Source organism: Nerophis lumbriciformis, linkage group LG13, assembly GCF_033978685.3.
Source record: "Nerophis lumbriciformis linkage group LG13, RoL_Nlum_v2.1, whole genome shotgun sequence".
NCBI lineage: Eukaryota > Metazoa > Chordata > Actinopteri > Syngnathiformes > Syngnathidae > Nerophis > Nerophis lumbriciformis.
In genome coordinates, this window is record NC_084560.2 from 14,543,153 (window position 1) to 14,564,228 (window position 21,076).

General features: G+C 40.3%; 1 protein-coding gene across 2 annotated transcripts in view; it reads left to right on the top strand.

Moving 5' to 3' along the window:
* ubr3 (ubiquitin protein ligase E3 component n-recognin 3) overlaps nt 1-21,076 on the top strand; it is a 71,204-nt gene that overhangs the window by 15,798 nt on the left and 34,330 nt on the right. For both annotated transcript variants that reach the window (XM_061971647.1, XM_061971648.1), the window contains exons 12-24: nt 68-133; nt 209-298; nt 379-507; nt 609-661; nt 739-872; nt 4,687-4,772; nt 4,852-4,993; nt 5,439-5,535; nt 6,566-6,707; nt 7,004-7,108; nt 9,101-9,271; nt 13,431-13,876; nt 19,511-19,599. In XM_061971647.1, the coding sequence (XP_061827631.1) occupies nt 68-133; nt 209-298; nt 379-507; nt 609-661; nt 739-872; nt 4,687-4,772; nt 4,852-4,993; nt 5,439-5,535; nt 6,566-6,707; nt 7,004-7,108; nt 9,101-9,271; nt 13,431-13,876; nt 19,511-19,599 (1,750 nt within the window). The remainder of the gene's footprint in view (nt 1-67; nt 134-208; nt 299-378; nt 508-608; nt 662-738; nt 873-4,686; nt 4,773-4,851; nt 4,994-5,438; nt 5,536-6,565; nt 6,708-7,003; nt 7,109-9,100; nt 9,272-13,430; nt 13,877-19,510; nt 19,600-21,076) is intronic.

The window sequence follows — 21,076 nt, forward strand, 5'->3', positions numbered from 1 at the left end:
TAAGAACATACTGTACACACAAACACGCGTATCCTGGTGTTTCTCATGGCTTTTATTTGTCTCCTAGCCTTCGCCAAATCAAGTGACATTTCACTTGCCGCTACACCGCTACTATGCCATGTTCCTCAGTAAGGTCAGTCTCGCTGTTGAAATGTAATTGCACCATACAACACTACAATAAAAGATGCTTGATTTGAACCATTCCTAGGCTGTGAAGTGCCAAGGTTTGGACCTGGACAGCCTCCTGCCTGACCAAGAGATGCTGATGAAGATCATGGTGCATCCACTGCAAATTCAGGTACGGAGGCTTCCTCAAGAAGCTGATTGTGAAAAAAATGTTTTACTTTCATTTGAATTATGACGCACATTTGCTTGTAGGCATGTCTGTCGGAAATCCACAGCAACATGTGGGTCAGAAATGGGCTGCAGATAAAAGGACAAGCTATGACCTATGTGCAGTCACACTTTTGCAACTCCATGATTGACCCTGACATCTATCTACTCCAGGTCAGGACTGCTCACTGTCTGTAAATCTGGTTCTTGTTATAAAAGTATCCCACACCCCTTTTTTTTAATTAATTAATTAATTAATTTTTTTTTATTAACAGGTTTGCGCATCAAGACTTGATCCCGACTACTTCATCTCAAGTGTTTTTGAGAGGTGCGGACCAATTAATGCACTTGCAATAGCTGTGTTAAGTAAGGCTTTAAAAAAATATAATCCATTTGTTTACACAGGTTTAAAGTTGTTGATCTTTTGACCATGGCGTCTCAGCATCAGAATGCCGTGTTAGACGCTGAACAGGAAAGACCAATGCTAGAAGGTGCTCTGACCTTCTTAGTCATACTGACAAGCCTTCGCATTCATTTAGGTAAGTGGTACAGCACAGAGTATGTCATAGTGCTGACACTGCCACTCTCAGGGTGAATAATGACCTTGTAACGGCTGCTGATTAAAGGAAATGCTATGCTTTTTTGTTCATCAGAACATTGGCGTTTTATTTGAGGCAGGTATTAGGCAGGGTTATCAGGCACTGTTAAAGTGACTCAAAAGAAGTGCGTCGATTTATCCCATATCTAATCTTGTCCTTGTTCCTTGAGGGTCCGTTTGGGGACATTTTTCCCTCTTTGTGGCTACCTCCTTGACCTATAGCTACATATTTTGTTAGGCTGATGACACATTAAGATACTTACTTGGTTGTAAACTGCACTGTTCAAAACTGGAAGCGACAAAATATTTATACAAATAAAGCACAGATAATCCTAACATCTGGGCCGCCCTTCTCTATACGCAGATAATGTGCTGTGTGGAGCCCCACGATTCGTGGGGGGACCCAATTTTTTCTGAAGGGGCATATATAAAATGGCAATGAATGAATTGACACGGCGCGTCATATGAAATTTGATCGGAAATGTATTCCTAGCTAGTACCTGTTCCTTGATATTGATATACAGTCGTTCTTTGCCACATTGCGCTCCAAATATTGCTGCTTTACTTGACTTTTTTTGGGATATTTCAAAGGATATTAAAAAATTAAGTATTTACAAGCATAAACATCGTCAAATAAATTAAAAATATCAATACTACAGTAGTATTGGTCACTATTGGCCACCGATTGGCTCAGCCTGAGGCACCATTACTATATCGGATTCAAATAGTGTAAATATGACTAAAGGGTGCTATTTCATGTCTAGAGGGCTCTCATAATATTAATGAATGTATTTATGAGATTATTAACAGGTTTTTTATGCTCTAGCTAAGAACATTTATGATTTATAATTAGGGATGATGTTTGATAAGAAATTATCGAGTTAGAGCCTATTATCGAATCCTCTTATCGAACCGATTCTCTTATTGAGTCCAGATAGGTTGTTGTATATGGGAAAAAAACACACAATATTTTGTTTAACAAATCACTTCACATTCTCTACTGCTCGCTACTATAGTATTACCATATCTGAGTTATTGTGCAGAAATGTGGGGAAATAACTACAAATGTGCGGTACATTCGTTAACCGTGTTACAAAAAAGATCAATTAGACTGATACATTATGTTGGATATAGAGAACATATAAAACTTTATTTATTGAGTCAAAAATATTAAAGTTCGATGATTTGGTAAAATTGCAAACAGCTAAAATGATGTGGAATGATGGGATGGATTAAGTAAAGAAGTTAAATATTGTACTGATATGATCCAGTTTAAGAGGTTGTTCAAATGAATAGTGCTTACAAAGTACAAAGAAGAAGAATTATGAGAAATACTTTCAACCTTATTGAAAATAAGATATTCTTCATCTGTGTATTAATAATGACTGAATTAATTAATTACATTTTACAAAACTGTTGTATATACTAATTCACAGATATTTTATTATAGAAAGGTCAGTAAATGATGTATATATTTGTAAACGCTATGAAGTGGGAAAGAGGTAGGATTAAATAAGCTTTACTTCTTCCTACTCCTGTAAAGTGAAATGATATGAAACTGTGATGTATTATGATGTGGTCGGATCATGTTTTGTTTAGTTATGTTTTGTTAGTTTTGGACTTCCTTAGTTGTTTTGTGCACTTCGGGGGTTTGTTTTAGTCACCATGGTTACTTATGATTTTCACCTGCCTTGTACGCGCACCTGTTGCTCATCAGAGACTCTATTTAAGCCTGCCTTTTCCGGTCACTCGTTGTGGCTTCATTGTTTGCATTTGCAACAGTTACGTTGGCATTCTGGTTTTCGAGCTCATGATTCCTGTGCTATAGTTACCTGAGCTTCTAGTATTCCTGTGCTAAGTAAGTTTTTGCTTTAGCTTCTCGTGCGAATGGCACGCTTTCCTTTTGTTTCGTTCCTGTCTGTTGTAATGTGTATGATTTATGAGAAATAAATCATCTCCTACCTGCACGCTTTCGTCCGGAGCCGTCAGTTTTGCGTCCCGGGAACGAACCGCAGCACGCTGCACCCCACCGTGACAAATGACTGAGCTACGTGACGTCATTTCTTGTGATGTCTCACGGGGCATTTCTTGTCGGGATGGGATTCGTTCCCAGGGATTCGAATAAAAAAAAAACTATTTTTCTTTACTATAGTGGTCTCGATAACGGGTACCAGTTATCAAAAAGGGATTCGAGTCCGAGGACTCAGTTCTTTTCTTATCGAACAACCGGGAAAACCGGGTTCGAGCATCATCCCTATTTATAATTAGGGCTGAGCAATATAGACCAAAACTGATATAGGTAGGTAGGTAGATAGATAGATAGATAGATAAATAGATAGTACTTTATTGATTCCTTCAGGAGAGTTCCCTCAGGAAACCTAAAAATATGTATATGTATATATCCCGGTATATATGTGTTTTATGGCTGGATAACCAGTGTTGAAAATACTCCGATTATGTTTTGTTTTAAGTAGTAAAGTAATGTCTTGCTTATTATAACATAATTAGTTAGGCCGTTACTATGTCAAAGCAGCTTTTGTTAATTTTGCCGAGGCCATGTGCGTGGGCATAGATGGAGCGTTGACACACACACTCTAAAGACTCAAAGCGCTTTACATAGTGAAACCCATTATCTACATCTTTAAGTTGCATTTAACCAGTGTGGGTGGCACTGGGAGAGGGTGGATAAAGTGTCTTGCCCAAGGACGCAACGACAGTGATTAAGAAGGCCGGCCGAAGTGTCAATCGAACCTGGAACCGTCAAGGTTGCTGGCACAGGCGCTCTACTACGGAGCGGTGTGGCTCGGGTGATAGAGCAGCCCAGACAGCAACTTGAACAACATAAACAGATAAGTGATAAAGTCGCTACAAGGAGAGAAAACTGTAATCCCTCACCCATAGCCAAATGCAGTCGGTGACCAAAGCATTGCATCACTCGGGAGTCGAGAAGTCTTCATTGTAGTAGCTATATTCTTATGAAAAGTTTGTTGTTGCGTCGGAGAAGCCTACGTAAACACGCAAGGGGCAGAGTTGAGCCTAAGATTATGCCCTCTGCTGCGCCCGTCAGCCGCAGAGAGAAGCAAACTGACGTGACAAAGTCACATCAAAATATATCGGTATGGCGGTATTATCTGAAATATATATCCCTCTCTAAAATATACAGGTATTAACTATAATACCTGTATACTGGCTCGCCCTATTTAAAATTATTTTTTTCTACTTTACGGAAATGTCATTTATCGCGGCCATATCTGTAACCAACTAACCGCGATAAACGAGGGATGACTGGAATGACAAATTTTACTTGTCATTGACACTGATCCCTGTGGCAAGCTGCAAGAGTGCTGGTCTTGTAAGTGCTTGTACTGGGTTCAATTCCTGGTTGGAATTGTGCCCTGGAGGTTTCTTTGATTGTGTTTAATTATGTCAAACGTGTTATTTTGCACTAAAAATAAATTATTGAACAATTTTGTCATAGTATAAAACATACATCAAATTAAATTAAGCTTTGAGTCTAAAAGTACTCTATTAAAGTCGTTTTACATAAATAAAGTGTGGGAAAATGTAACGGAGGGTCTGCCTCCAAATAGAATTCTGCTTAGGGCCCCAATTTAGCTAAGGGCGTCTCTGAATAATGTAGTCAAATAGAACACATTTTGTCAATCCTGCTATATATATTTAGTTTCTTTTTCATGAATCTGACACAAAACCATTTAACAAACTGCTCACATTCTGCTCCTCACTCCTGCCATCAGGCATGACAGATGATGAGATCCTTCGGGCTGAGATGGTCTCGCAGTTGTGTATGAATGATCGCACTCACAGCTCGCTGTTAGACCTTGTATCCTTTCAATAAATCCATGCGCCTATATATACTTTTCAATCCATCACAGACATGTTCCTTAAGCATGTTTCCACAGATTCCTGAGAATCCCAACCCAAAGAGTGGTATTGTACCAGGTAGCTGCAGTTTTGAGGAGATGCTCTCTGCGGTTGCTGATTTCAAAGCTCCTGTGTTTGAGCCAGGAGGCTCCATGCAGCAGGGCATGTACACTCCCAAAGGTAGGACTCACTGCCCTTTTGACCATACAGTTGATTTTCTGACCTGCTTTTAGGACATTCACCTTAAATTCTCCTTGCTGCCCTCCATTGGCCACCCAGAGTCATTTCAAATATGGGTACAACACCATTGTGAAGAAAAGAAAGTCCTAACTATTCTTCAACATCATTTTCCTAGCAACCAGTACTCCATTCTAAGGCATTACCAGTTGTATTATAGTATACTAATGGTCTTACTATGATAGTATATACAATAATTTCAATGATGCAAGTAATCTTTACAGCCTTGTGTTTTTTACTTTGTAAACTAAAATATTTATTACCGGTAACCCTCATCTGGCCACATGGGGGCAGCCTTACACCACCACAAACAGATTAAGTAGGCTAAAATTCAATGTCACGTTGAACCAGCTCTTACAAAGCAAATGTCCTTCCTTGTCTCAACTAGCCGAGGTGTGGGAGAAGGAGTTTGATCCCATCATGGTTGTTCTCAGGACGGTCTATCGACGTGATGTGCAGTCAGCAATGGACAGATATTCAGCATTGTAAGTTGTACATGTCCCCCCAAAAATTGTATAATTTGTATTTGTCAATGCATGTTTATCCCTAAAATCAACACAGTCTTTATTGGGCGCATTCACACAAAGTATTCTCCAAAACAAACCTGTGTCACACTATTAAGTGTTGTCAGGTCACCTCTCTCCTGCTCATGAAGGAACCTGATAAGAAAGGTCAGGTCTATTGGTGCTAGAGTTGCTTCCAATTAAATAGCTGTCGAGAAAAATCAATATTTCAGTCTAAATTGTAATAGAATTGAGGAAATCTCCCTTGTTTGCTTCTGGGCTCCAGAGACGAATGTGTGAGTTGGCGGTGAAAGCGAATCATTGGGGTTCACCTTCTTCATGATTATTGGAATGAATGACAATACCATTACTGTGGAAAGGTAACTCAAGTAGTGCCTGGCGTTTGAAATGATGTGGCGGAAGATAACCTTTGTATAAAGATACCATTTTGGGTGTAGATGTAGCTGAACGTACAGATGGATCATCTGTAGTTACATGTTCATTCAGGGATTTCACACACTAGTCCGATACAATTTTTTTGATGTGCAACAAAGAACAGCAAGTTGGTGCTGCTGATTTATAAAATCTTATAAAACATTTGGAGACCTCGTCTTTTCTGAAACAAAAAACTCACGTCACTAGAGTTTACAATTTGTGCGTTAATCTTTTAGAAATCGTACAGACAACTACTGAACCTGTTCCAACAACAGCAATAGAATTAAAATGTATAGATATTGTTATATATAACTACTTGAAAGATGTTAAATCTTTGGAGTCACGCTGCAGGTACATTTAGAACATAGCAAGATGTTACAGGTTATCTATACGTGTGATATGTAATTATATTTACGTACAACTGGCTAAAATCCACAATATGTCAATGCCTGTATGCATGTCTCACACATATATAATCAATCTTATGTTGCATAGAAGATTACGTGACATTCTGGCTGCATCAGTAACTGTGTCCATTGTGCTGTATTTTTTTCTTTTTGGGATTTATGTCACCTAGTTTAAAGCAGTCTGGCATTCACACCGGTAACCCATGGCCTCCTTACAAAGCGAGGACGGCCCTGCATCCATGCTACAAAGGTCTAATCAAACTGTTGCACTGCAAGACCCTGCACATTGTGATTTTCACTCTCCTCTACAAGGTGAGCCCTTTAACAGTGAGCCTTTTTTTTGCCCCAATTTGTGCTTTGGAGCAATGTGTAGCTGTTTGGTGTTAATCTTTTGCAAGGTACATTGTCATGATGAACATGGTTACAAATGATGGTACACAGAATTTAAAAGCAAATAGCATAGCTGATGTGTATTAATTTAACGGAGACAGCCACAGCCATTATCGGGTTATCAACATTGATTGGTTATTTAGTGTTGTTGATAAGAACTTTGTGTGACTAGCTTAACATCTAAATTGATATATTTTATAATTTAATTTGCTTTGTAGATATGGATGGATCATCAGAATATGTCTGAGCATGTGCTGTGCATGGTGCTGTACCTAATCGAGCTGGGCTTGGACAACCAGGTTCAAGACAGCAAAGAAGACGAGGTAAGATATGAGGATTATTGTTAATTGATCAGCAATGTAAAATAAATGACTGGGCTTAAATATAGGACTTTTACTTTTTGAATTGAACTACTAAAATTAATTAAGAGATATTCTTATTTCTAATCTATTTAGATGTACTTTTATATATTGTTGCTTTATTCACAATTACCCCGAGATAGGGTGTAAAGCAGGGATATTCAACTAAATTGTTTTGAGGCCGCATTTCCAGGAAGCTTGAGACCAGACTTCTCCCTTTCCTTCACTATTGATTTTAAATGATAAATGGGTTATACTTGTATAGCGCTTTTCTACCTTCAAGGTACTCAAAGCGCTTTAACAGTATTACCACATTCACCCATTCACACACACATTCACACACTGATGGCGGGAGCTGCCATGCAAGGCGCTAACCAGCAGCCATCAGGAGCAAGGGGTGAAGTGTCTTGCCCAAGGACACAACGGACGTGACTAGGATGGTAGAAGGTGGGGATTGAACCCCAGTAACTAGCAACACTCCGATTGCTGGCACGGCCACTCTACCAACTTCGCCACGCCGTCCCCAATTTTCATTTTTTATACTCCAGGGAACCAGCATACTCAACAGTAGACATTTGATTTTGGTCTATTTATTTTGTCAGAGTTACTGGAGCGCTCTGCTGTTTTTAACGGCATTCTGTAAAAAGCTAGTCAAAGATCATTTCTTTAACAGCACTCTAGTGTTTTTAAGAATCTGCTGCAAAACGTGAGTCTTTAACAAGTTTTTTTGTACTGAACTTGCTGGGTAACAGCCTAAATGATAAAAAAAGAAGACCTAAACTAGAACCTTGAGGAACACTACTAGTTTTACAAAAGAAGTTGAATGACTACTGAACTGCATCTGAAGTGAACAAGCGACAGCAACATCTTAGTTACATAGATCACAATACGAAAAATATGTGTAACTGAAAAAGGAAATGACTTGTAGGGTTGCTTTGAGGAAAGCTTCAGTTATGTAAATCCCAGGTTTGAACCCCAGTGTTCTATGTTTGCTAGCAAGGTTAAAATGTCAATGCAAGTCTCTGCCAATGTGTTTAAAGTGGTCCAAGTTCTTCTATACCAAAGGAGCACTCTAGTGAGTTCTGGAAATTGCAGCAAAAAATTTGTAAATGCTAAAAAAGACAGTACTTGGAATTGGGCCTTGAGGAATTCCTCAGTTATGTAAATCAAAAGTTTGGACCCAGTGTGTGTACAGTGGTCCAAGCTATATACAACAGGAGCACTCAAATGTTTTTTTTTTTAGGAATTTGCTGCAAAAATGTTTGTCTCCCAAGTTTTGAACTGAACTGGTGTCATTCCCAGGCCAGATGTGCACCCAGGGCCGGATTTAACCCACGAGCCGACGGATAGTTAGCCCTGGTGTAAAGTGTAAGGAGCCAGGATAGGCTGCGACCCTAATCAGGATAACAAATCGATGAATGGCTAAAAAGTTCTTAATCAGTATTTACTTTTATATGTAGCTTTTGGCTACAACCCACAAGTAGTAGGATAAAAATGTGGTCTAGGTCCAAAGAAGAAGAACATGACATACTCTTTGGGTAGTTAATTCACAGCCATGCAGAATCCACCATTGAAGCTCAGAACGTTCAGAGTCAATAACTTATCATAGACATTTAATTAAATGCCAACTCAAATGCACAGACCAACTGTGTCAAAATACAGTCAGTTTTTGTCTGTTTTTGTCAACTTTTAACATTTAATTATTTTTATTTTGAAATGGACTCAACCACAAACTTGTAGCCCTTTTAGGCAGCAACTAATTAGGCTTGAATTATTGCTGCCACTTACTTGGTTTCTACCAATCTATTAGACCTAAATTGGATTAAAACATTGCCACATGGTCAACAAATTTTGTTAACAATCAACTATCAATTTTAGTTATCCTAATCCTGCCTGTTGTACCTTGAAACCACGTCATACTTTGTATACCCACACTCTGTAATCCCATGCTTGTAGGAGCCCTGCATCGAGGAGCACTGTCATGACAGTTGGTTTCCTGGTACAAACCTTCTCTCCAATCTGCACCATGTCATCAACTTTGTGAGAGTGAGAGTTCCTGAGACAGCGCCCGAAGTGAAGCGAGAGGCACCGCCCAGCACCAGCTCGGAAGCTTCGTCCTATGGCCAGGTAAGAGGTTGACGTCACCTTGGCCTTGCTACATTTTGCTTTCTGAAACCGCAGTGTCACTGCCATCAGCCCCAAGGCAGGTTGACCTCTCTATATCACCATCATTGTTCATCGTGTGATCCTCACTTCACAGAACTCCAGGCGACTTTCAGCCAATTGGAGAGAGGTAGCTGTTTGTACCCCTTTGCACGTTTAAAGAAGGTTCGCCTTCTGTGCCGTGGTTTGTGTATGACGCCACGCTTCAGCAGTTCCCCTCCCTCTCAACTGCTGAAACTAATTATGTGTGTAATGCCGGTTTGGGTAAACGCTTTTTAACTGCATGTCAGTGTGATTGATGTTGCTGCGTCTGGAGAATATGATGTATGTTTATTTAACAGTGCAGCTCAGGTCCTTTTTGTAAGGTCAGGTTATGGCAATCCTTCAGATGGGTTGGACGCTTCAAGATGATTTCCTGGGAAATGGCTGTGTCTGAGGCGCTATCAGCAAGGGCGATAATGAAATGTTGGCTGAATTTTTATAATAGACATTTAATTTGACTTTTATGTCTGTTGTACCTATTTGACTATGGTAATGAAGCATCCTTACAATCCATCAAAGTCCGGGAGTTTATTATTGTTGTTGTGGTTGGTAGGTGGTGATTTAACAAAGTACCCAGTTGCAGGTGGAATAAAAAGTGGTTTACTCTTCATATATATTTTGCACTGTAAGATTCACATTTCTTATTTACTGTACACCTGCACAATGTGATCCAATAGAAAGATGTACTATGAAAGTTGCAGTATCAATTTAATATTACTTTTACAGAGACGGCTTTCTTAAATTTGAGCTAACTTGAAAGGGTCATATTAGGATATAATTTCTACATTTACAACACTTCTTTGTGTTGTATACATAACATGTACTGGTGGTTCTTTACGTTGGAACAGGGGTTAGTGCTGGTACCTCACAATTAAAAGGTTGTGGGTCCGATCCCCAGGCTCGGGTGTCTTTCTGTTTGCTTGTTCTCCCCATGACTGTGTGGGTTCCCTCCGGGTACTCCGGCTTCCTCCCACCTCCAAAGACATGCACCTGGGAATAGGTTGATTAGCAACACTAAATGGTCCCTAGTGTGTGAATGTGAGTGTGAATGTTGTCTGTGCTGGCCCTGTGATGAGGTGGAAACTTGTCCAGAGTGTACACCGCCTTCAGACATAAGCAAAATATCCAACTATGTAATTGTATAGATCCCTATCATTTATCAAAATAAAAGCTTTTGTTGATTGATAAAGGATTATTAATAGGTGGAGTTGCTCCAGACATCATTCTACATAACAAAACCAATTAAACTTGGAAAAGCATGGCGGTCTACAACTTCCCTGTGTGTGGCTGGGTCAAGGAATTTAGTATCAAGACTCTCCCAGATAAATATGCATTGTTTTTGTTGCATTTCATGATTTAACTTCATGTCGACTGCCATGTTTGTTGCCTGCCTTTGCTGTTGCACGCGCCTTTTACGAGGACGCCTATTTTTCCCCAACTTCATCAAAATATTAATATAGATGTCAACATTGTGTATGTGCTGAAAGCTTCTTTTATTCATTTATGATTGTTGCCTTTGGTAAAAGCTTAACTCTTTTGGGTTTTGCTCACATTTGATTTCTTTTATTTAGACTTTTCCTGTTGGTGCCTTACAGAACACTTGTAGCAAAAATGTGTCTTAAGAAATACAAATAATATCAAGATAATACTTAAATAGAAAACACTAAACAGTTAAAAGTATATCAAACAAACCTTTAACCGAGTGGTCATTGCAAAGGTGTGCATTCTTCGGCTCTGCTCCCTTGTACTTCTCTCATAAAATCAGGCACTCTGCCGCCATTCTGAATTACCTCTGAAGGAACTCTGAAGAAATGTTTATCTTCTTATTTTCTTCAAAAAGACTAAATGGCGCCTAGTACCCACTGAGAACAGACACATATTAAATGAGCCGAACGTGACGTCATTTTGAATCCAATCATTACCCCTTAGAGAAAATGTGATGTTTTTTTAAATTTTTTAAATTTTGCTAATGTATTAAAAAAAAATCATATGTACATAAGTTTTCACAGCGTTTGCTCAATACTTTCTTGATGCACCTTTGACAGCAATTACAGCCTTACACTTGAACGACTGTTGTTGGCTTTGACAGTTAGGATTGCCCGTTTGCATTAAAATACCGGTAGTTGTTTTTCTCACTGGTTTTTGGAGTATAAATATTTGGAGTTTTGGCACCAGCCGCTGGACTAGATCTGACCAATCTAAGTCTACGAGCACGAACTGACTTGGATGAGCGGCGAAACATCTTCTAAGACAAACCAAACAGTCCAGTTGTGGTCGATTGAATGCCCTGAGATGACAATGACCTGGATGAATGAGAACATTCATAGACAAGCCTCTAGTATTTTTGAGTACAAAGCCACAAAATTGGAACACCTATCATTGGGCAGTTTTGCCATTACTCTTTGCCCATTCATTTTTGCAGCACCTCTCAAGCTCTATCAGGTTGGATGAGAAGCATTATTATATTCCTGCATTCAAATTTCCCTCTATCCTAAATGTAGTCTCCCAGTTAATGCCGTTGAAAAACATCCCCACAGCATGATGCTGCCACCACTATGCTTCACTGTAGGGATGGTATTGGTCTGGTGCTGAGTGGTGCCTGGTTTCCTCCAAACATGATACCAGAGGCTCTATCTTTGTCTCATCAGACCAGATCATTTTGTTTTTCATGGTTTGGGAGTCTTTCAGGTGCATTTGGAAACATTTTAGTAAAAAATTACTTCCGCCTGGCCACTGTACAATACCGGCCTGAATGGTGGATTGCTGCAGAGATGGCCGTCGTTCTGAAAGGTTCTCCTCTCTCCACAGAGAAATGCTGTAGCTCTTGACAGAGTGACCTTCGGGTTCTTAGTCCCCTCTCTTACTAGACCAGTGCATCTCATAAAAATTTTCTGTTACGCCCCCCATCGGAAGAAGAAAATATTTTGCGCCCCCCTACTCTCCACCGTGACTATACATAGTTAAATTTGTCTATAAAATTCTTATAACTATACCTCTGCATAACATTGTAAGCTTATTAACGTTAAAGGAAACAACACACCAGTATTTCCTCATCTCCAATCGTGGTATAGTGAAGCCGAGTGCTACATATGCTTCATCATTTTCTGGTAAGGCAAAAAAAGCATGTTCCCCGAGGTCACACGCACCCCCCGGCATTACTCTGGTTCTATTTGAGAAGGACTGCACTAGACTAAGATGAATGCAGCCATGTACTGAGACATCTTGGATAAAAACCAACGCTTCCCATCTAACCTGATGGAGCTGAGAGCAATTGCAAAGAGGAATGGGAATAGTGGCACTGCCGAAACGGCCTAAAAATAGATCTGCCAACTTTGTGGCATCATATTCAAAAACACTTGAGGCTGTAATTGCTGTCAAAGGTGCATCAACAAAGTATTGAGCAAAGGCTGTGAATACTTTTGTACGTGTCCTTTTTTATTTTTTGATACATTTTCAAAATTATATAGAAAAACATTTTGACATTGTGATTATGGGGTGTTGTCTGTAGAATTTTAAGAAAATAATGAATTTAATCTATTTTGGAACAAGGCTGTAACATAGGCTTCACGGTGGCAGAGGGGTTAGTGCATCTGCCTCACAATACGAAGGTCCTGAGTAGTCTTGGGTTCAATCCCGGGCTCGGGATCTTTCTGTGTGGAGTTTGCATGTTCTCCCCGTGACTGCGTGGGTTCCCTCCGGGTACTCCGGCTTCCTCCCACCTCCAAAGACATGCACCTGGGGATAAGTTGATTGGCAACACTAAATTGGCCCTAGTGTGTGGATGTGAGTGTGAATGTTGTCTGTCTATCTGTGTTGGCCCTGCGATGAGGTGGCGACTTGTCCAGGGTGTACCCCGCCTTCCGCCCGATTGTAGCTGAGATAGGCTCCAGCGCCCCCCGCGACCCCAAAGGGAATAAGCGGTAGAAAATGGATGGGATGGGCTGTAACATAACAAAATGTGGGGAAAAATGTGAATACTTCAGGGTGCACTATACAGTTCTTATATATCTGTAAATAATGTTGTGGTCAGTTTGTGTTAAAGAAGTGGTGGATAAGTGATTTTTTTTCGATGTCATTTCAGAACCTGCGTGAAGCCCAGGTATTTAGCCTGGTAGCAGAGCGCAGGAGGAAGTTCCAGGAGATAATCAACCGCAGCAGCTCGGAGGCCAACCAGGTTGTCAGGCCGAAGAGCTCCTCGACACGCTGGGTGCCGCCAGGTACACCCCCGCAGCTGGTGACGGAGATCCTGGAGATAAGAGAAAGCATGCTGTCCCTCCTCATAAAGCTGCACCAGAAGCTGTCGTCCAAGCAGAACTCTCTGTCAGCGTCCTGGCTAGACAACATGGACATGAGCCATCACGCTCACGGGGACGGTATCACAGCCATCGAGCGTATCCTCACTAAGGCGGCCACGCGCAGCTGCCAAATCAAGCGTAGCATCCAGGACATTTGCGGAAAGGTGTCTCCTCCTGTGCCACCAAAGAAGAACAGTCCTACAGACAAGAAAGCCATGGATAAAGAAGAAAGGTCAGTTCATTTATTTTCCAAAATGGATTCGCATTGTCATGTGGTTTATTAAAGATTGACATTTTCAGTTGGATCAACCTAAAGGGCAATATTTTTATGTACGATCGTTATATACTTTGAATCAGCTCCGTGGAGCTACTAATTCCTGATAATTTAGCATTGTGAAATATGCTCATTATTTGCCAGCTTTCCAAACAAATGACTCCAAACAAGATTGTCCTGTTAGTCAGCCATCTTATTTTTGACATTCATCAAATGTGGTTCTATTAGGGGTGCAACGTATCCAAAAAAAAGAACCCGGTTCGGATCGTATCACGATTTTGAGTCACGGATCGGATCATTTTAAAGGGCAGCAAAAAAAGAGAAGACAAGACAAATGAAACGCTGTGCACCATGTATTCTCTAAAACCCTTTTTGTCCATTAAATGTTAACAAAATGTCAAATAAGGACATTTTAATTATATGAAAACAACCTGAAGTGCAATATAAGACATACTACGCTTTTCTTTCAAACACGAACCATGAATAAAAAAACAACTTAAGACTGCAAGTAGGTGAAAGGAAACCACCTTCCTGATCCTCTCACGAGACGGTTCATCTTATATTCAGTGACTACATTTCTATGCACTGAATTAGTCAGATTTCTCAAACAATTTGGGCTCAAAATAAGCATTCTACAACCCATGGAAACACCTTATTTTGACTGTTTGGTTTTTGAAAAGTTGGATGAACGCACCTACAGTATGTGATTGAAAAGCAGTTCTCTCGAGTGGGTGTGTGCTGCCGGAGGGGACCCTTCGTATCGCACATGCGCCAGTTTCAACTCGTGGGACAAAACCCGAAAGCGGTTCCCATTCACTTAAAACGAAGGCAACAACTGGAATGAAAGGAAACTTTATTTTTAAAGTTAAAGTTCCAATGATTGTCACACACACACTAGGTGTGGTGAAATTTGTCCTCTGCATTTTACCTAGCCCCATGTTCACCCCCTGGGAGGTGAGGGGAGCAGTGAGCAGCAGTGTGGGCTGCGCTTTTGTCACAAATTAATAGAACTAATTATTTTGAAATGCATCGATGGGATAAAAAAAGGCAACACAGCTTTATTTAAAAAGGTAGCTAAGGAAATGAAGAATGGCGGCTTCATTCACACTCCCAAACAAATACGAGTGAGATGTAAAAGAATGAAGCAGATATATTATGATATAGGTCAACCGGAAAAGCAAGACATTAATCCGGGTAAAAAGGAAGTAAGCACCCCCAAGTTTATGGGAGTCACACGGCGTATGACCCAATAGTCTCATTAGAAATAGTGCATTGACATTGGGACTTCACATGTTGGTGTGGAAATACAAAAAAACTAACTAGACTGAACAAAAATATAAACGCAACACTTGTGTTTTTGCTCCCATTTGTCATGAGTTGAACTCAAGGATCTAAAACTTTTACTATATACCGTATTTTTCGGACTATAAGTCGCAGTTTTTTTCATAGTTTGGCCGGGCTCCAGTGCGATTTATATATGTTTTTTTCCTTTTTTATTATGCATTTTCGGCAGGTGCGACTTATACTCCGGTGCGACTTATACTCCGAAAAATACGGTACATAAAATACATATTCCTCTTAAATATTGTTCACAAATCTGTCTAAATCTGTCTTGGTGAGCATTTCTTCTTTGCCAAGATAATCCATCCCACCTCACAGGTGTGGCATATCAAGATGCTGATTAAACCACATGATTAATGCACAGGTGTGCCTTAGGCTGCCCACAATAAAAGGCCACTCTGAATTGTGCAGTTTTTTGTGAGAAACCGTCTCATGGAAGCTTATCTGCATGCTCGTCGTCTTCTTTGTGGTCTCGACCTAACTGCAGTTCATCTTTGTAACCGACTTGAGTGGGTAGACGCTCACATTCGATGGCATCTGGCACATTGGAGAGGTGTTCGCTTCACGGATGAATCCCGGTTTTCCCTGTTCAGGGCAGATGGCAGACAGCGTGTGGTGTCGTGTGGGAGAGCGATTTGCTGATGTCAATGTTGTGAATGGAGTGGTGGGGGTGGGGTTAGGGTGTGGGTATGGGCAGGTGTATGTTATGGACAACGAACGCAGTGCATTTTATTGATGGTATTTTGAATGCACAGAGATACCGTGACGAGATCCTGAGGCCCATTGTTGTGCCATTCACCCGAGACCATCACCTCATGTTGCAGCATGATAATGCACGGCCCCATGTTGCAAATATCTGTACACAATTGCTGGAAGCTGAAAACATCCCAGTTCTTGCATGGCCAGTATACGACTACGTCTTCCATTTCCTGCCATTATCCAGCAACTTGGCACAGCCATTGAAGAGGAGTGGACCAACATTCCACAGGCCTCAATCAACAACCTGATCAACACTATGCAAAGGAGATGTGTTGCACTGCGTGAGGCAAATGGTGGTCACACTAGATACTGACCTGACTGCTTTTCTGATCGCCCCCGGGCCACCACTAAAGCAAAACTGCACATTTCAGAGTGGCCTTTTATTGTGGGCAGCCTAAGGCACACCTGTGCAATAATCATGCTGTTTAATCAGCATCTTGATATGCCACACCTGTGAGATGAGATGCTCACTAACACACAGACTTAGACAGATTTGTGAACAATATTCGAGAGGAATAGGTATTTTGTGTGGATAGTAAAAGTTTTAGACCTTTGAGTTCAACTCATGAAAAATGGGAGCAAAAACAAAAGTTTTTATATTTGTTCATTTTAATTGAGAAATCAGAATAATTTAGTGCATGGCAAAGTCGTCACTAGTCAGTGATTCCCTTCCATCCATCCATTTTCTACCGCTTATTCCCTTTGGAGCCTATCTCAGCTACAATCGGGTGGAAGGCGGTGTACACCCTGGACAAGTCGCCACCTCATCGCAGGGCCAACACAGATAGACAATGCTAAATGTACTGCAAGTGCCAAGCATCCTCTCTGTGGGCCTAATCCTGCCTTTTAATGCCTTTATGTGTTTTTTGGCATTGAAACTGGAATATTATTATTGGGTCTCTCTAACTTAAACTCAGCCACTGTCAGTACTTGCGCCAGATGTGTGCCTGTATGTCTCTTTGTGTCTGCAGCACAGGGCTCCTCATTTCCCCCCGCAGTGATGTAGTGCTTCTCCCGAAGTTACCAATCTGACTTGTTGACTTCCCTTACCCGCCTTGTTCTAACATGCCAGAGGCTGTTCACCTAGGAGACCTGCTGGGGATATTGCTATACGGCAGTAGCGATTGCTCTAAGATTGCAAGACAGCTTCCCCTAAAATATCTCCCCAAAATGTGATCAAATACGTACTTTTGTGTTTACATTTTATTGACTAAATATGCGCGAGTATGCATTCAACTTTTGTTTGTAATCAACTACTTTTGTGGCAGCTGACTCTACTTTTCTAACTCTTTTGGAGCATAGTGTGGGTGGTTTCACTGCAGCGAAACTAGACGATCATTGGATAAATGCTTGGCTTTGTCTGCACACGGATGCCGAGCGTCTCTGAAAATGAATTTGATTGACAGCAAAATGAGTGAATCAACGATTTTAAAATATAAAACCATGCCGGAGCATTTTGCAATTTTCATTCCGTTGTTGCTGTTGATATGGAGAATTATTTTTCTTGACGTTTTCTCTGTAAAATCTAGCATCTTTTTATCTTTTATCTGTTGTTGGTAACTGTACTCCGTGTGTCGAGAGTAGCTGAATATTAGCTTCCCCGACTTGAACCTATTCAGTGGCTTAGTGGTTAGAGTGTCCGCCCTGAGATGGGTAGGTCGTGAGTTCAAACCCCGGCCGAGTCATACCAAAGACTAAAAAAATTTGAGCCACCACCTCCCTGCTTGGCACTCAGCATCAAGGGTTGGAATTGGGGGTTAAATCACCAAATGATTCCCGGGCGCGGCCACCGCTGCTGCCCTCTGCTCCCCTCACCTCCCAGGGGGTGAACAAGGGGATGGGTCAAATGCAAAGGACATATTCCACCACACCTAGTGTGTGTGTGTGACAATCATTGGTACTTTAACTTTAACTAACTTTAACTTGAATAACCAGCCTTCGCCACTGGTATACGACCAGTGTTACATCGTACAATAATAATAATAATTATAAAGATAAAGCAAAACAAAATGAAAGAAAAATGTTAGTACCGGTATTTATTACTGATAACACAGAATTGTTTTTAAATGTAAGTACAATTTTTTTTGCCTTTTTTAAAAAGTATATTTATGCATCATCCATCCATCCATTTTCTACCGCTTGTCCCTTTCGGAGTTGCGGGGGGTGCTGGAGCCTATCTCAGCATCATTGACTGGTAATTTATTATTCTTATTAAGCAAATTATATGATGACATATTGACCACGCCCCTACTGCCACAGGTATATTGGCTAGCTGGGGGAAACCCTAAATTCATCCACCGTTTTTGTCTTCTCCTCCTCATAAAGACTTTGTACGATCATCTCACTGAGGTGGGTGCGCAATGGAATTTCACAACATGATTGAAACACATTAAAAATATGTTTAAACCTGTTGTTTTGCAAAAAATGGCATCATCCATCCATCCATCCATCCATTTTCTACCGCTTATTCTTTAGCAATAAACACGCCAATAGCCTTTCTAATAGCTTTAGCCCGGTCAGATGCTACGGAAGAAATTTGCTTAAATGCTGCAGTGATTAGTGGTTGTTAAGCAGCCTTTACCTTAGGCTCCTGTCACTGACACACCAGGGTGATGTTGCTTCAAATGCGTGGCTAATTCCCACTCTCATATGGCTTTGTCGTGCCACAGTGCCTACATAACTGAAACTATTTTGTCCACCAACCTACGCCCATCCATCATCACTGTATTTCCTAGGAAAACCAACATGCTTGTATACATGACTTAAATGTTGTAGGTTTCTCGACTACCACTACTTGATTAGTGGGAGTGGTTCGAACACGCGGCCTTCATGTGAACACTTACAACTTTTTGAATGGAACGAGGCATTCGTACGGATCACTGTTTGACCATGATCCGTTGCACCACTAGTTGCTTACATGGCACAGATATTTTCATGAGATCTGCTCTATTGGATGAAATTGGATGGATTTATTTTCGGAGTTTTGTAAATCTCCGTTTCACCCATCACTACTCGTATGATCTGTCTCCCATTTCACTCCCATAATAATGAAAAATAGGCTATAACCATTGGGAATTGCTTTGGGGCAGGTTTGGCTTCACTCCAGAGACAAAGTAAAATATATACTCACTCCACTTCACATGGCCTACGGTTGTTTCCATGACAACCATCAAGTAAGATGGCTCATCTCATTGCCCAGGTTTGATTCACTGAGGCCATCAGTGAAAATTATTTAACTGTCGGTGTTTGTTTATGCCCTCAAATTAGTGATTTTATTAACAGACCGCTTGTGGGTGTGCAATGTGAAGCTCAATCCATCATATTTGTTTGATTATTTAGCAGCCTTTTGAACTTTAAAATCAGTTTCCTCAAAGTGGCAAATTAATGCTCGAGAAACATGCTCTTTTACTGGTTAGGAACGCAAAAGAAAATACTTGTGATACTTAGCACATAGCAGCATATCAACTGAAGTATATATGTCGTATTTTTCAGACGCCAGAGGGCCAGAGAGAGGCAACAGAAGCTTCTTGCTGAATTTGCCTCCAGACAGAAGAGTTTCATGGAAACAGCCATGGATGTTGGTAAGGAAATGTCACTTTACGGCCCGGTTTGTGGTCTACCGTCGTGCTTATGCTAATTGGCAGGTAGTCTGCTCTACTTTAATCATAATCTTGAGCAGGAAATACGTTTGCTGTTAAAACCTTCATGCTGAAGTGAAGTATACACAAGTGCCAATTCTTATTTAATGGAGAATGTGTTTAAGTTATACTTGTGGTGCAAACTGATATGCTTATACTGTGCACATGAATGTATTGGTTTATTTAAGGAAACTCCTCTACTTCTGAACGGCTGCACACAAAAGGGTGGACATTTGTCAAAACATGCACCCCTGCTGTGTCGCATGTGCTGCTATTTTTCTGAGCAGTACACCACAGTGTGGCGCAGTTATAAACAGTCGCTTTGACTTGAAGTTTCCCACAAAGCTTTGTATGCTCTGCAAAACAAACACTGTAACTTTATACTGTCTGTGCAAAATGTGAACTAGATTGTTTAATAAACATACTGTATCTTTGACCATTTCTAAGACCGCTTCTAATAATGATACAACTTTGAGGCCATATCAGTGTTTCCCCACAGCACAGCAACCAGTTTGTGGCGGTGGGGGCGTGGTGTCAAAATTATGTCATTGTATAAATCTGCAAAATTGGCTATGACGCATGTATTTAAAAAAAAAAAAAAAAAAAGGCTAAAGAAAATGTATGTACGGTACATTTAAAAACTAATTTGTGTTATTAATTATTAATATCAACATATATTTTTCTTGTTACATAATATTGTTTTGCTGTATTTTACAATTGCCTTATTGCTTATGCTTATGTGCTTATTTTAGTACAGTGTTCCCTTGTTCAACGCTGGGTTACGTTCCAAAAAATACCCGCTTTAAGTGAAATCCTTGGAGTACAAGTAGATTTTTTCGTTCATTATATACTTTTTTCCTTTTTTATATGTTTTCGTTCATTATATATATTTTTCGTTTACACTGTTTTTTCATTTACAGGATGTTTTTTTATTTGTTTTATGTTTTTTTTTTGTTTACATTACTGTACAGTATATGTATGCTCGCATCAAACAATTTTGTAAATTAAGCAGGCTGAATGCATTCTGTACTGTATAGGACACATGTCATGAAGAAGATTGATTGACAATGGTCTACAGTCCCTTAGAAAATCAGGACGCAGAACACAATGCTGTAAAAAATTACACGCACAAAAAAAAATCAGTGTAACAGCGAGGCCGTGTAAAGTGTACCGTGTTGTAGCGAGGGCACACTGTATTAGCATGTAAAATAGCCTGCACTTTGTACACCCCTGGTTTATGTCACTACTTGTCTGTGTTATGTGCATGCAATAATTTAATAAAAATAACACTTTAATACTATACTTTGATTAATTTCACCATTGCCTGAAGCTGGCTCTGCTTAATGTCTAAATAAGTGCTTCCACTTCGCAATGACATCACGATGTAGCCAGAAAACCCCGCGAAAAATGGCATCTAAAA